Source organism: Cynocephalus volans, chromosome X, assembly GCF_027409185.1.
Source record: "Cynocephalus volans isolate mCynVol1 chromosome X, mCynVol1.pri, whole genome shotgun sequence".
Lineage (NCBI taxonomy): Eukaryota > Metazoa > Chordata > Mammalia > Dermoptera > Cynocephalidae > Cynocephalus > Cynocephalus volans.
The window spans coordinates 105,058,172-105,070,173 of record NC_084478.1 but is presented as its reverse complement, the minus strand read 5'-3'; the positions used below and the strand labels follow the sequence as shown (position 1 = coordinate 105,070,173).

Here is a 12,002-nt window from a genome sequence, read left to right as displayed (position 1 = left end):
AATATTAATGATCATCATCATAATACCAATAAAATAGCTGAAAATTAGAGAAAACTAAGTAATGACCACATATTACTGAATAACCTATTAAAAAGAATGAATTAAATTTACTGTCATGAACAAGAACTGATTGACTGAAGTGATTACTTATATATATTGCCTCAGGAAAGCTACCAGATTTAAACTTCTCTAAATTAAATATATTTCTTAAACAAATTACAGAAACCTCTTTTTCTTACTTCTTGTATAATGCAAGATATAGTCAGGAACTGGTTTAACTGCCACCAATATACAGTTGGAACAAAGCACACCCCTTTGTGGTTTTATATAGCAGTATTAAAATTTTCCACTGAATTTCAATGTAAATAATTTCTCACAGGTATTGATATTCAACACTGTACCCCACAGATATGTACAAACCATTATGTTCCAATAAATAAATAATTTCTATTTGCCAATATAAAACTAATTTAGTTAGAAAAAATGATTCCAAATATGATTGAGAATCTGTGTAATTTGCAAATGCTACCAACAGAACACCTGTTACTGTGTCTAATCTATATAATGTTCATCAGCAAAATTACTGAAACGGGGAGAGGCAGTCTCAATAACTCATAGCTAAAAGTGTCATATTAAAGTAATACAAGGTGTCTATAATGTTATGAAGCTAACTTTAAAAGAGCCCAAGTGAAAAACTGATTTCATTACTTTACGCATGCTACGTATATTAATATATCATTAGCAAATGCCTAATGATATGAAGACCACACTCCTTCATTCATTATTAAAAGACAGACTTCAAGTCACAGCCATGTTTTACCATTGATAGATTCTATGTAGAAAATGCCTAAAAATCTTAGTTATAATAAGAATAAACTTATTCCCTTTACTGGATAACATACAACTTCCTGGATTTTGTTTGCGCTCTAAAGAACTGTCTTTAGTGCCAGAATAAGAGGATTACACATTTCACAAGATAATACAATATATATGGAAATATATCATTAACCATATGAAAAAGGGACCCATTAACAATGCAACAAAATGTGCAAATTACTAAGTCATTAAAAGTCATTGTTACAGCACAGGGAATTGATTATAAACAAACCTAGACTCACATATCATTTTTGCCACTTACTATGTAACTAAGACATATTGCTTAATCTCCCATAGTCTCAGTTTCTTCACGTATAAAACAAAAATAAAAGTTTCTGGGGGTTGGTGTGAGGATTAAATGACATATGGATTTAAAATACTTATCACAGCTCTTGGGACATAGTAAATGCTTAATAAATGTGCTATTACTGTTATTATGATTGCTATTACTATTATTAGTAGTAGTCATTTTAGTAATGGCGTTAATACTAGAGGTAGCCAATATGTAAAGACAGAGCCATTTTGAAGCTTATTTGGTTAGAAGGCAGAAGATACTCTATCTCAAACTCTCTCTATAATTTGTGACTTATAATTAAACAATGGCATGTATCTCTGGCTCAGAAGTTCCTTGTTCACTCTTTATTTTTTTTTATTTTTTTTTTTTTTAATTTTATTTTGTCGATATACATTGTAGCTGATTATTGCTCCCCATCACCAAAACCTCCCTCCCTTCTCCCTCCCCCCCTCCCCCCAACAATGTCCTTTCTGTTTGCTTGTTGTATCAACTTCAAATAATTGTGGTTGTTATATCTTCTTCCCCCCCCCCCCGGTTTGTGTGTGTGTGTGTGTATGTGTGTGTGTGAATTTATATATTAATTTTTAGCTCCCTCCAATAAGTGAGAACATGTGGTATTTCTCTTTCTGTGCCTGACTTGTTTCACTTAATATAATTCTCTCAAGGTCCATCCATGTTGTTGCAAATGGCAGTATTTCATTCGTTTTTATAGCTGAGTAGTATTCCATTGTGTAGATGTACCACATTTTCCGTATCCACTCATCTGATGATGGGCATTTGGGCTGGTTCCAACTCTTGGCTATTGTAAAGAGTGCTGCGATGAACATTGGGGAACAGGTATACCTTCGACTTGATGATTTCCATTCCTCTGGGTATATTCCCAATAGTGGGATGGCTGGGTCGTATGGTGGATCTATTTGCAATTGTTTAAGGAACCTCCATACCATTTTCCATAGAGGCTGCACCATTTTGCAGTCCCACCAACAATGTATGAGAGTTCCTTTTTCTCCGCAGCCTCGCCAGCATTTATCGTTCATAGTCTTTTGGATTTTAGCCATCCTAACTGGGGTTAGATGGTATCTCAATGTGGTTTTGATTTGCATTTCCCGGATGCTGAGTGATGTTGAGCATTTTTTCATATGTCTGTTGGCCATTTGGATATCTTCCTTAGAGAAATGCCTACTTAGCTCTTTTGCCCATTTTTTAATTGGGTTGCTTGTTTTCTTCTTGTAAAGTTGTTTGAGTTCCTTATATATTCTGGATATTAATCCTTTGTCAGATGTATATTTTGCAAATATTTTCTCCCACTCTGTTGGTTGTCTTTTAACTCTTTTAATTGTTTCTTTTGCTGTGCAGAAGCTTTTTAGTTTGATATAATCCCATTTGTTTATTTTTCCTTTGGTTGCCCGTGCTTTTGGGGTCGTATTCATGAAGTCTGTGCCCAGTCCTATTTCCTGAAGTGTTTCTCCTATGTTTTCTTTAAGAAGTTTTATTGTCTCAGGGTGGATGCCCACTCTCACCACTCCTGTTCAACATAGTGTTGGAAGTACTAGCCAGAGCAATCAGAAAAGAGAAGGAAATAAAGGGCATCCAGATTGGAAAAGATGAAGTCAAACTGTCCCTGTTTGCAGATGACATGATCCTATATATCGAACAGCCTAAAACCTCTGCAAAAAAACTGTTGGAATTGATAAATGATTTCAGCACAGTAGCAGGATACAAAATCAACACACAAAAATCAGTAGCATTTCTTTTCTCCAATAGTGAACAATCAAGAAAGCCTGCCCATTTACAATAGCCACCAAAAAAATAAAATACTTAGGAATTGAGTTAACAAAGGAGGTGAAAAATCTCTATAATGAGAACTACAAACCACTGCTGAGAGAAATTAGAGAGGATACAAGAAGATGGAAAGATATTCCATGCTCTTGGATTGGAAGAATCAACATAGTGAAAATGTCCATACTACCCAAAGTGATATACAAATTCAATGCAATCCCCATCAAAATTCCAAAGACATTTTTCTCAGAAATGGGAAAAACTATTCAGACATTTATATGGAACAATAAAAGACCACGAATAGCCAAAGCAATGCTGAGCAAAAAAAATAAAGCTGGAGGCATAACACTACCTGACTTTAAGCTATACTACAAAGCTATAATAACCAAAACAGTATGGTACTGGCATAAAAGCAGACACACTGACCAATGGAATAGAATAGAGAATCCAGAAATCAACCCACACACTTACTGCCATCTGATCTTCGACAAAGGCACCAAGCCTATTCACTGGGGAAGGGACTGCCTCTTCAGCAAGTGGTGCTGGGATAACTGGATATCGATATGCAGGAGAATGAAACTAGATCCATACCTCTCACCGTATACTAAAATCAACTCAAAATGGATTAAGGATTTAAATATACACCTTGTTCACTCTTTTACAGAAAGGAGGTAACTGATGCTAGAAAATGCCCACTAGAAATGAACGTGTCATTATAAGTTGAAACACTTAAAATGTTCATAATGAAAAAAAGCTTTGGTAAAGTGATAGACAAAGATGATCAGTTTGTATATAAAAATCAAAAGAACTTGAGATATAATAAAAATGATAAAATTATGTACAGATTTTGCAATGGACTGAATGTTTATGTCCCCCTAAAATCCATATGTTGAAACCTAACCCCCAAAGTGATGGTATTAGGAGGTGGGGCATTTGGGAGGTGATTAGGTCATGAAGCAGAGCTCTCACAAATGAGATTAGTGCCTGTGTAAAAGAGATCCCACAGAGCTGCCTTGCCCCTTCTACCATGTGAGGACACAGCGAGAAGACACAGTCTATGAGAAATGGACCCTCATCAGACACCAAATCTGCAGGCATCTTCATCCTGGACTCCCCAGCTTCCAGAACTATGAGATATAAATTTCTCTTGTTTATAAGCTACCCAGTTTATGGTATTTTGTTATAGCAGCCCAAATGAAGTAAGACAGGTAAGTATGGTTTTTACCTTGCTGCCTGAAAGAATTAAGCCTTCTTAGTTTGTTTCCTTCTGTATTAAAGGTTACAGTACAAAAGCATGCAAGTTTTTTAAGATGACAAATTATTCATTAGGACACCAGTTCTCTCTGGACACTTTAGCACCATCTTATAAGGGATGCACAGTTTTAAACTGACATCTCATTACTTTCAAGTCAATTCCAAGAATTTCTATATTATGAAGACAGAGATGAATTAGATTTTACCACTCTTTTGTCTTTTCATTACTTCACTAAACACAGAAGACTTCTGAGCAACCAAGCAAGGGTGGACATCTTCAAAAGGAGCCAGCTGATTCTAAGACTAAGAAACACAATTTAAAATATGATCCTTGAGGAAAAGTGCTTTTACATACATCGTCAAACTCAGCTCCACCATAAATTTTAAAGCTATGCCTAATATTTCGGGCATTGCAAAATGACATTTATATGACTTTGAAATATTTATAACACCTCAATTTTCTGTTATTAAAACTAAATTGCACCATAGAAATATATTATTGAAGAAGCTAAATTTTATTCACCTCAGTTTATTTCTTATATGTCCTCCAAGCAACATTAAAACCAAAGAAATTGCTTACAACTTCCACACAGACTATCTTTGTTCTTCCTGAGGCCTCTGGAGAACCCTAGAAATTCTAATTAGAATTAGCAGTTATAAGCTACATATTTTATTATTATTTTGAATTTAGTTAATATTAACCATCATTACTTTAATTCTTATATAATATCACTATTATCTATAATTACTATAGATTTTTTAAGGAAAATGACACTATCATTATAGCCTTGGTGATTACATGTCCCCAAGTATCAATTGAATAATAAACTAAAACTAGAACACATATACAAATTCCAAGTTACATACATAATGTATATTCCAAAGTACTAACAGGGTCTTCTCCAACTGCCCTTAATACACATATTTCATTAACCCAGAGAGCATTTTGAAATATATTTCGTCATATGACATCATTATGGCTTATAAGGAAAACCTAAATATCATAAGCACAAGAACACAGGATTTGGAGACTAGAAGAGACCTTAGAGATGAAAATTAAGAAATCATACTGGTCATGATATTATAATATCTTGCCTAGCCTACTGATATTTATTCACAATCAATGATCTATCATCTATCTGTAAATTCCCATCATCTATCTGTCCACCAAAGGCCCGCTCAAGGGTTAATCATCAAATCATTGGGCCTCTAATGCTCCAAAAATGAAACCCAAATTCTTTAGTGTGAAGTTCTCCTTATCACCTTCACACCCAAGTCTCTTCACTGTACAGTCCCAAACCAACAGGCTGCTATCTGTACTTTCAGCACAGTATATGCTTCACCCTTCCCTACTATTAAATTAAATCAACAGGAGGCTACTGTCCTTGAACTTTGAGTTCTTACCCAACAAACCAAAACCTAATTTAGGAGTATATTTTTTGTAATAAACAGCTAAGGTTCAGCCAATCACAGGCAGCCAAGTGATCAGACCATATCCAAATAAGGCAAATGCTTCATTGAACTATGTCCAAATAAGATAAATGCCTAGCTGTAGCCAATGAGATAATTTCTCTTGGTCTATAAAAGATTACTGCTTACACTGCTAGGTGGAGCTCTCTGGACCTCTTCTGGTTCTGAGTGCTGCCCAATTCATGAATTATTCTTTGCTTAAAAAAAAAAAGTCTTAAATTTAATTTGTCTCAAGCTTTTCTAATACTCTAACAGTGGTGTTCTATGCCTAGAATACCATCTTCCCTTCTTTCTATAATGAAATTCTACTTAACTTTCAAGGTCCAGCTCAAATTATACCACCTCTGGGATCTCCATTTACCCTACTCAAAATTAACTATTTCCATTTTGTGATCCCATAGCTTTTAAGAAATATTCCAGCATTTACTACAACTTGACTACCTCCTCCACTAGATTATGAGTTCCCTGGTGCATAAACAAGACCTTATTCATTCCCTGTGATTTAGTATAGTACCTTGCACATAGAAAGTACTCTTAAGCCAAATGAAATGAGTTTTCCATTCTATCCTAAAACATAATCTATTTTGTAATACAACTTTAAAAATAATTGTCATTAAAGCTCTAAGAATAAGTAATTCAAATAGTATAATTTTATGGTACTTTCACATATCAAATATTTATACATTTAAGTATTACAGATATAAGAACTAGTGTATGTTAAAGCTTTTTTTCTATTAAGCAATCCTAAGCTACTTTAAAATCTTAAACATTTTCTTGAAAACATAGACTAGTACTGCTTTACAGTGCATTTTGTGAGAACAGAGACATGAGCTCTCCAACACCCTTGCAGCAGGGGGAAGTTCTCAGTGGTTTTGGACCTCACTGGGTCTAAGAGGTTGGGAAATAGGTTGAGAAACAATGGGTGTGTTGCTCCTTCCAGGATGCAGCTGAGTGAGCTGGAAGGAGCGGCAGAATGGGAAAGAAAGTGGCGCCCCAGAGCTGGGAAAGCCAGGACAATGCAGTTTAAGTCTGATGGAGCCAGAGCCTCCTACTGATTTCTTACTTATCCTGCCACCTACTGACCACATGAAGAATGAAGACACTGAGAATGACAAGGTACTTCTGCTATTACAGTAAGATCAATCAATAGTTATTGAGTGTTAATTTTTAAAAAGGCCGTTTTGTATCATTAAAATTTGTCTTGTCTATACTATGTCTGTAATACACTGTGGTGTCTAATTATCCCTTAGATGTCCTTTCAGTAATAAATCTTAGTAAAAGCAATGGTAATGAAAGGTGCCCCTGAACTGATTTTTACTTAAATATTCAAAATTATAAAAGTACAAGTAGTGTCACATAGGAAATGCAGAGAATCAAACTTAAGAGGAATGTAAATGCAGTATTCTCAGCAGTGAAAACGCGAGAGCCTTTATATAATTTTTCTTCAGTTTTACATTGGTTTGATTAGGTTACGGCAGCTACAGTATCTATCGTAACTGATTAGCTCTACCAACTGCTGCACAGAAGAGCAGGACATTCTCTTGCTAAATTAAGGGTGGTATTAAGTGTCAGTAACTAAAACAAAACAAAACAAAACACACACACAAACAACAGGTTATATGGAAGGGAAAAGGGAATTAATGTCTATTAATACCACAGTGCTACATACCAAGCACTGTGCTGGGTGCTTTAAATATATAACCTTATTTAATACTCACAACACTACTAGGTAAACATTAGTGTACGTAGTTTACGGATAAGAAAATTCAGTCTCTGAGGTTACAAGTATCACAGCTGGATTGCAAGTATATATGCCTCTATTTCCTCGGGATTTCCTACTATACCACACCACCGTTAGAAACTTTCTAATGGGTTTTGCACTTACTTCTCTGTCTCTAATTTCAGTTTCTTCATTTGTAAAATAAAACATCTGTACTTAATCACTTGTAAAGTCCAAATTAACTCTAAAATTTTATGAAATCTATGATTCTTCTAGGACTCAATACAAATAAATCAAGAAGCAAAAGAGTTACTGCTCAGTAGAAAATTTGCAAAAAACTGGAAAGGGAAGTTCACAGAAAAAAAAATAAATAAAACTGTCTATGAAGAGAAGAAAAGCTGATCAACCACACTCCCAATTTTAAAAGTAAAAATTATAACACCAATGATTTAACATGTTCACCTCTGAGATAGGTAAAGGTTAGGGGAAAACAGATACTCATATATATTCTTGGTGACACTGTAAAATGATACAAACTCTTTGGAAGACAATTTTGTAATATCTTTCAGATTTAAAAAAAATTTTTGTTTGTTTGTTTTGGTGGCTGGCCAGTACCTACTAAGGGGATCCAAATCCATGACCTTAGTGTTATAAGGCTGCACTCTAATCAACTGAGCTAACCAGCCAGCCAATGTATACAGCATTTTATGACGAATTTTACTTCTAGAATTTATCCAACAGATAGCCCCACATAGGTGCACAAAGGCATAAGTAGAAACATGTTCACCACAACATTTCTTGAAATAATAAAAGACTAGAACTAATCTAAATATAATTAACAAGGTACTGGTTAAATGAATTAAGGTAGGTCCATACCACATAATTCTATACAATATGTAGAAAGAACACAGTACATACACACAAGCGCCTATGGAATAATCTCCAAGTGTATCAAGTGTATTTAATAAAAATGTCAAGGAATAAAAAAAAAAAACAATAAATACATATACGCTTCTACAAGCACAGACTATTCTAAGAGGCAATGCAAGAAATTAGTAATAATAATTCTGTCTGCGGAAGAAGTTGTAAGTCTAGGACAGAAATTTTTTTTTCTACAATTTTTATTTGCTATATAGTATAAATGCTTTATTATAAGCATGAATACTTTGCTATAAGCAATTTTTCAATTTTAATAAGTCATTATAATAAATAGTAATGTCTGAAGTCACTGAAGAACCCTTTACATGTAACATCTACTATACCAAATAAGATTAAAAAAATAAGTAGATGTAATGGCAAGAATTTTTTTTAAATGTCAAAACTCTTCAGAATATTCTAATCACAGCAGATTTCTGTGTGAGTGTGAACTTCAACCTTCAAGGAACAACAACCACAACACAAGCACCTCCAGTGTGCAAGATATGATAGAAGGGTTAAAAGGAATAATTTTCACCTCTCTTTCTCTCTCTGAATCTTCCAAAACTCACATTCTCACATTCTAGGGCATGTTGTGACAATTCAGACAAATGAATGGTAAAGCTGCTAATTTGAAGGGCATGAGACTATGGAATATTTACATTTCTTAGTTGTAAAGACTTATTCAGACAGAAAAAATTTCTATGCCTAACTGAACTCTCACTTCTGCAATAATTAGAAGTGAAACAGTCATGCTGAAATAAAATACCAAAAATTCATGAACCACAATGATTAATTTATGACATTGAGAAGTTACCTGCATAGTACCAAACTTATGTGTAAAATTCACAAGAGTTTAATAATCTACCATAAACAAGGCACTCTATTATCAAATCAGCAAACTATACTTACTAGGTACCAGAAAATCTACTTATAAGAAAAGCTATATAATTTCCAAGGAAACCAAATTGATAAGTATATGATACACAAATTCATCGCCTCTGCTTTGCAGTAAAAATGACAATTTTACAATGAAGGGATATAACATACATATTAAACAATAAAACTAAAACTTATCTTTTCAGATGAACAATAATAACATTTATGCAAAATGAAATTCAAAAGAAAAGTATCTTTCCTCCTTTAGTTAGTAGAGAAAATACACTTACTATGTTGATTTACTCTATTCATTTGTCTGCTGTGGGAAAATTACACATATGCACATTACCAGAAATTTTTAGCAAAGCTCTGAATTTCAGTATATTGGAATCAGGAATTTATGTTTAAAAAAAATAAAATGTACCTTTTATCTGGGTAGCAAAATTCAGTGCCAATTTTGCAAAGAGATCTGGATTCTCAAATTTTTCTTCTTTAACTTTTAACCAGAAACAGTTCTCAGATAATTCCTTGGGCTCAATCTGAAACAAAAACAATAAAGTTAAATTTCTAAATTATTACTTCATATTTAATTTTTCAAAGAATTCACTTTCAGCAAGGTTGAATGACAGTTCCTTTATTCATCTATTGCTTAAATCAATTTTAGTATCTATAAAAATAACACTTTTAAAATAAATATTCATTGGGAAACTCTCAGAATTCTATTGATGTGCAGAAAAGTTACATGAAAGCAATGGGCAGTAGCGCAAATTACATTTTAAAAATTTTACTACTGGAAGGAGTCTTAAAAATAATTTAGTAAATCCCTCCCCCAACTCACATACATTCTTACTTCTGGGTTTTTGAAAATAGGGAAACTGAAACTCAGAAAGGTGAATTCCCCATGTTCACTTATTAGGTTGAAGGCAACAGCAATAATAATAGCCAACACTTACATACCTCTTACTATGTGCCAGGTAATGTTTTAAGTGATTTCCATACATTAACTCTTCTAATCCTCACAGTAATCCTTCAACACAGGACCTACTATTATCTCCATGTTAAAGATGATGAAACTGAGCCCCAGAAAGTTTAAGTGGCTTCCCAAACTCGTAAATGGCACAGCTGAGATGTAAACCCATGCAGTCAAGAGGAACATATATGGAGTCCTAGGAAGGAGCTGTGGGAAGCTCCTACCACCTGGCAGAAAGCAGGAGCATGCACAGAGTCCTAGCCAGGATCTGTGAACAGCAACCTTTATGTGGCAGAAAGGAGGAGCACATACAGGGTCCTAGACAAGAGACTTGGGCAGCCCATGCCACCTGGCAGAAGGCAGGAGCACACAGAGGGTCCTAGGCAGGAGCCATGGGAACCCCCCACCTCCCAGCAGAAGGCAGGAGAATGTATGGGGTCAAAGGCAGGAGCAGGGGTCTGACCCCACAGCCTGGCAGAAGGCAGGAGCATGCATGAGGTCCTAGGCAAGAACCGTGGGCGGCACTCCTTGCCTGGCAGCAGGCAAGACCATGCTGAAAACACCACTTCCATGCAGGCAGCTCACCACAACCACCACCACAGCAAGGGCTCCCGAAAAAAGCAGCTCACCACCACAGTGACAGCCACAGCCACCATGCAGATGGCCTGCCAGACACTCAACTGCACTGACACAAGGAGAGTCACCAGCAGAGACTGGAAAAAGAAGAGGAAGTTTATCTCCTTGAAGCCCACTCCAGAGTAACAGAAGAAGCAGCTGCTCTACCAGACCACCAAACATCAATGTAGAGATACTAGAAATATGAAAATCCAAGAAAATATGATACTACCAAAAGAATAAAGTAATTCTCAAATACCAGACCCTATAGAACAGGAATCACTTTCAATGACTGAAAAGGAATTCCAATCAACATTCTTAAGGAAACTCAATGAGATATGAGAAGACTCAGTTAGACAACATAAATAAAGAAGAAAATAAAATCCAGGATATGAAGGAGGAAATTTACAAAGGGATCAATACCTCAAAAAAGAATTTAGCAGAACTCATGGAACTGAAAAATTCATTCAACTAAATAAAAAACACAACTGAGAGCTTAAACAGGCTAGAACAAGCAGAAGATTTTCTGCTCTTGAAGACAGTCTTTTCAAAATAACCCAGACAGACAAAAAAAGAAAAAAGGTTTAAAAAATGAAGAGAGCTAGCAGACAACCTTAAATGCACAAACATTCAAATCATGGGTATTCCAGAAGGGGAGAAGAAAGGAAAAAGCATGGAAAACCTATTTAACAAAATAATAACGAAAAACTTCCCAGGTATACAGAGAGACACAGACCTTTAGATCCAGGAGGCTCAAAGATCTCCAAACAGATTGATCCAGAATGATCCTCTCCAAGACACATTATACTCAAACTGGCAAAGCTCAAAGACAAAGAGAGAATCCTAAAAGCAGCAAGAGAAAAGCGTCAAGTCACCTATAAGGGAGCCCCTATAAGAAAACAGCAAACTTCTCAACTGAAAACTCTACAAGCCAGAAAAAATGGGATGATATATTCAAAAGGGTAAAAGAGAAAAACTGCCAGCCAAGAATACTACACCCAGCAAGGCTATCCTACAAAAATGAGGGTGAAACAGTATATTTTCCAGACAAACAAAAACTATGGGAGTTCACAAGCCACAATCAGCCCTGAAAGAAGTCATATAGGGAGTCCTGCATCTGGAATCCAAAAAACAATAATTAGTACCACAAAAACACAAGAAAGAACAAACCTCAATGGTAGAACAAAAATGCAAATAAGAGAAAAACTAAATATTCCCACCTCATAAAA

The 12,002-nt window shown here is 35.1% G+C and overlaps 1 protein-coding gene across 2 annotated transcripts in view; it reads right to left on the bottom strand.

Moving 5' to 3' along the window:
• Window positions 1-12,002, bottom strand: part of DIAPH2 (diaphanous related formin 2) — an 834,932-nt gene that overhangs the window by 555,014 nt on the left and 267,916 nt on the right. For both annotated transcript variants that reach the window (XM_063083053.1, XM_063083052.1), the window contains one exon: window positions 9,613-9,727. In XM_063083053.1, coding sequence (XP_062939123.1) covers window positions 9,613-9,727 — 115 coding nt within the window. The remainder of the gene's footprint in view (window positions 1-9,612; window positions 9,728-12,002) is intronic.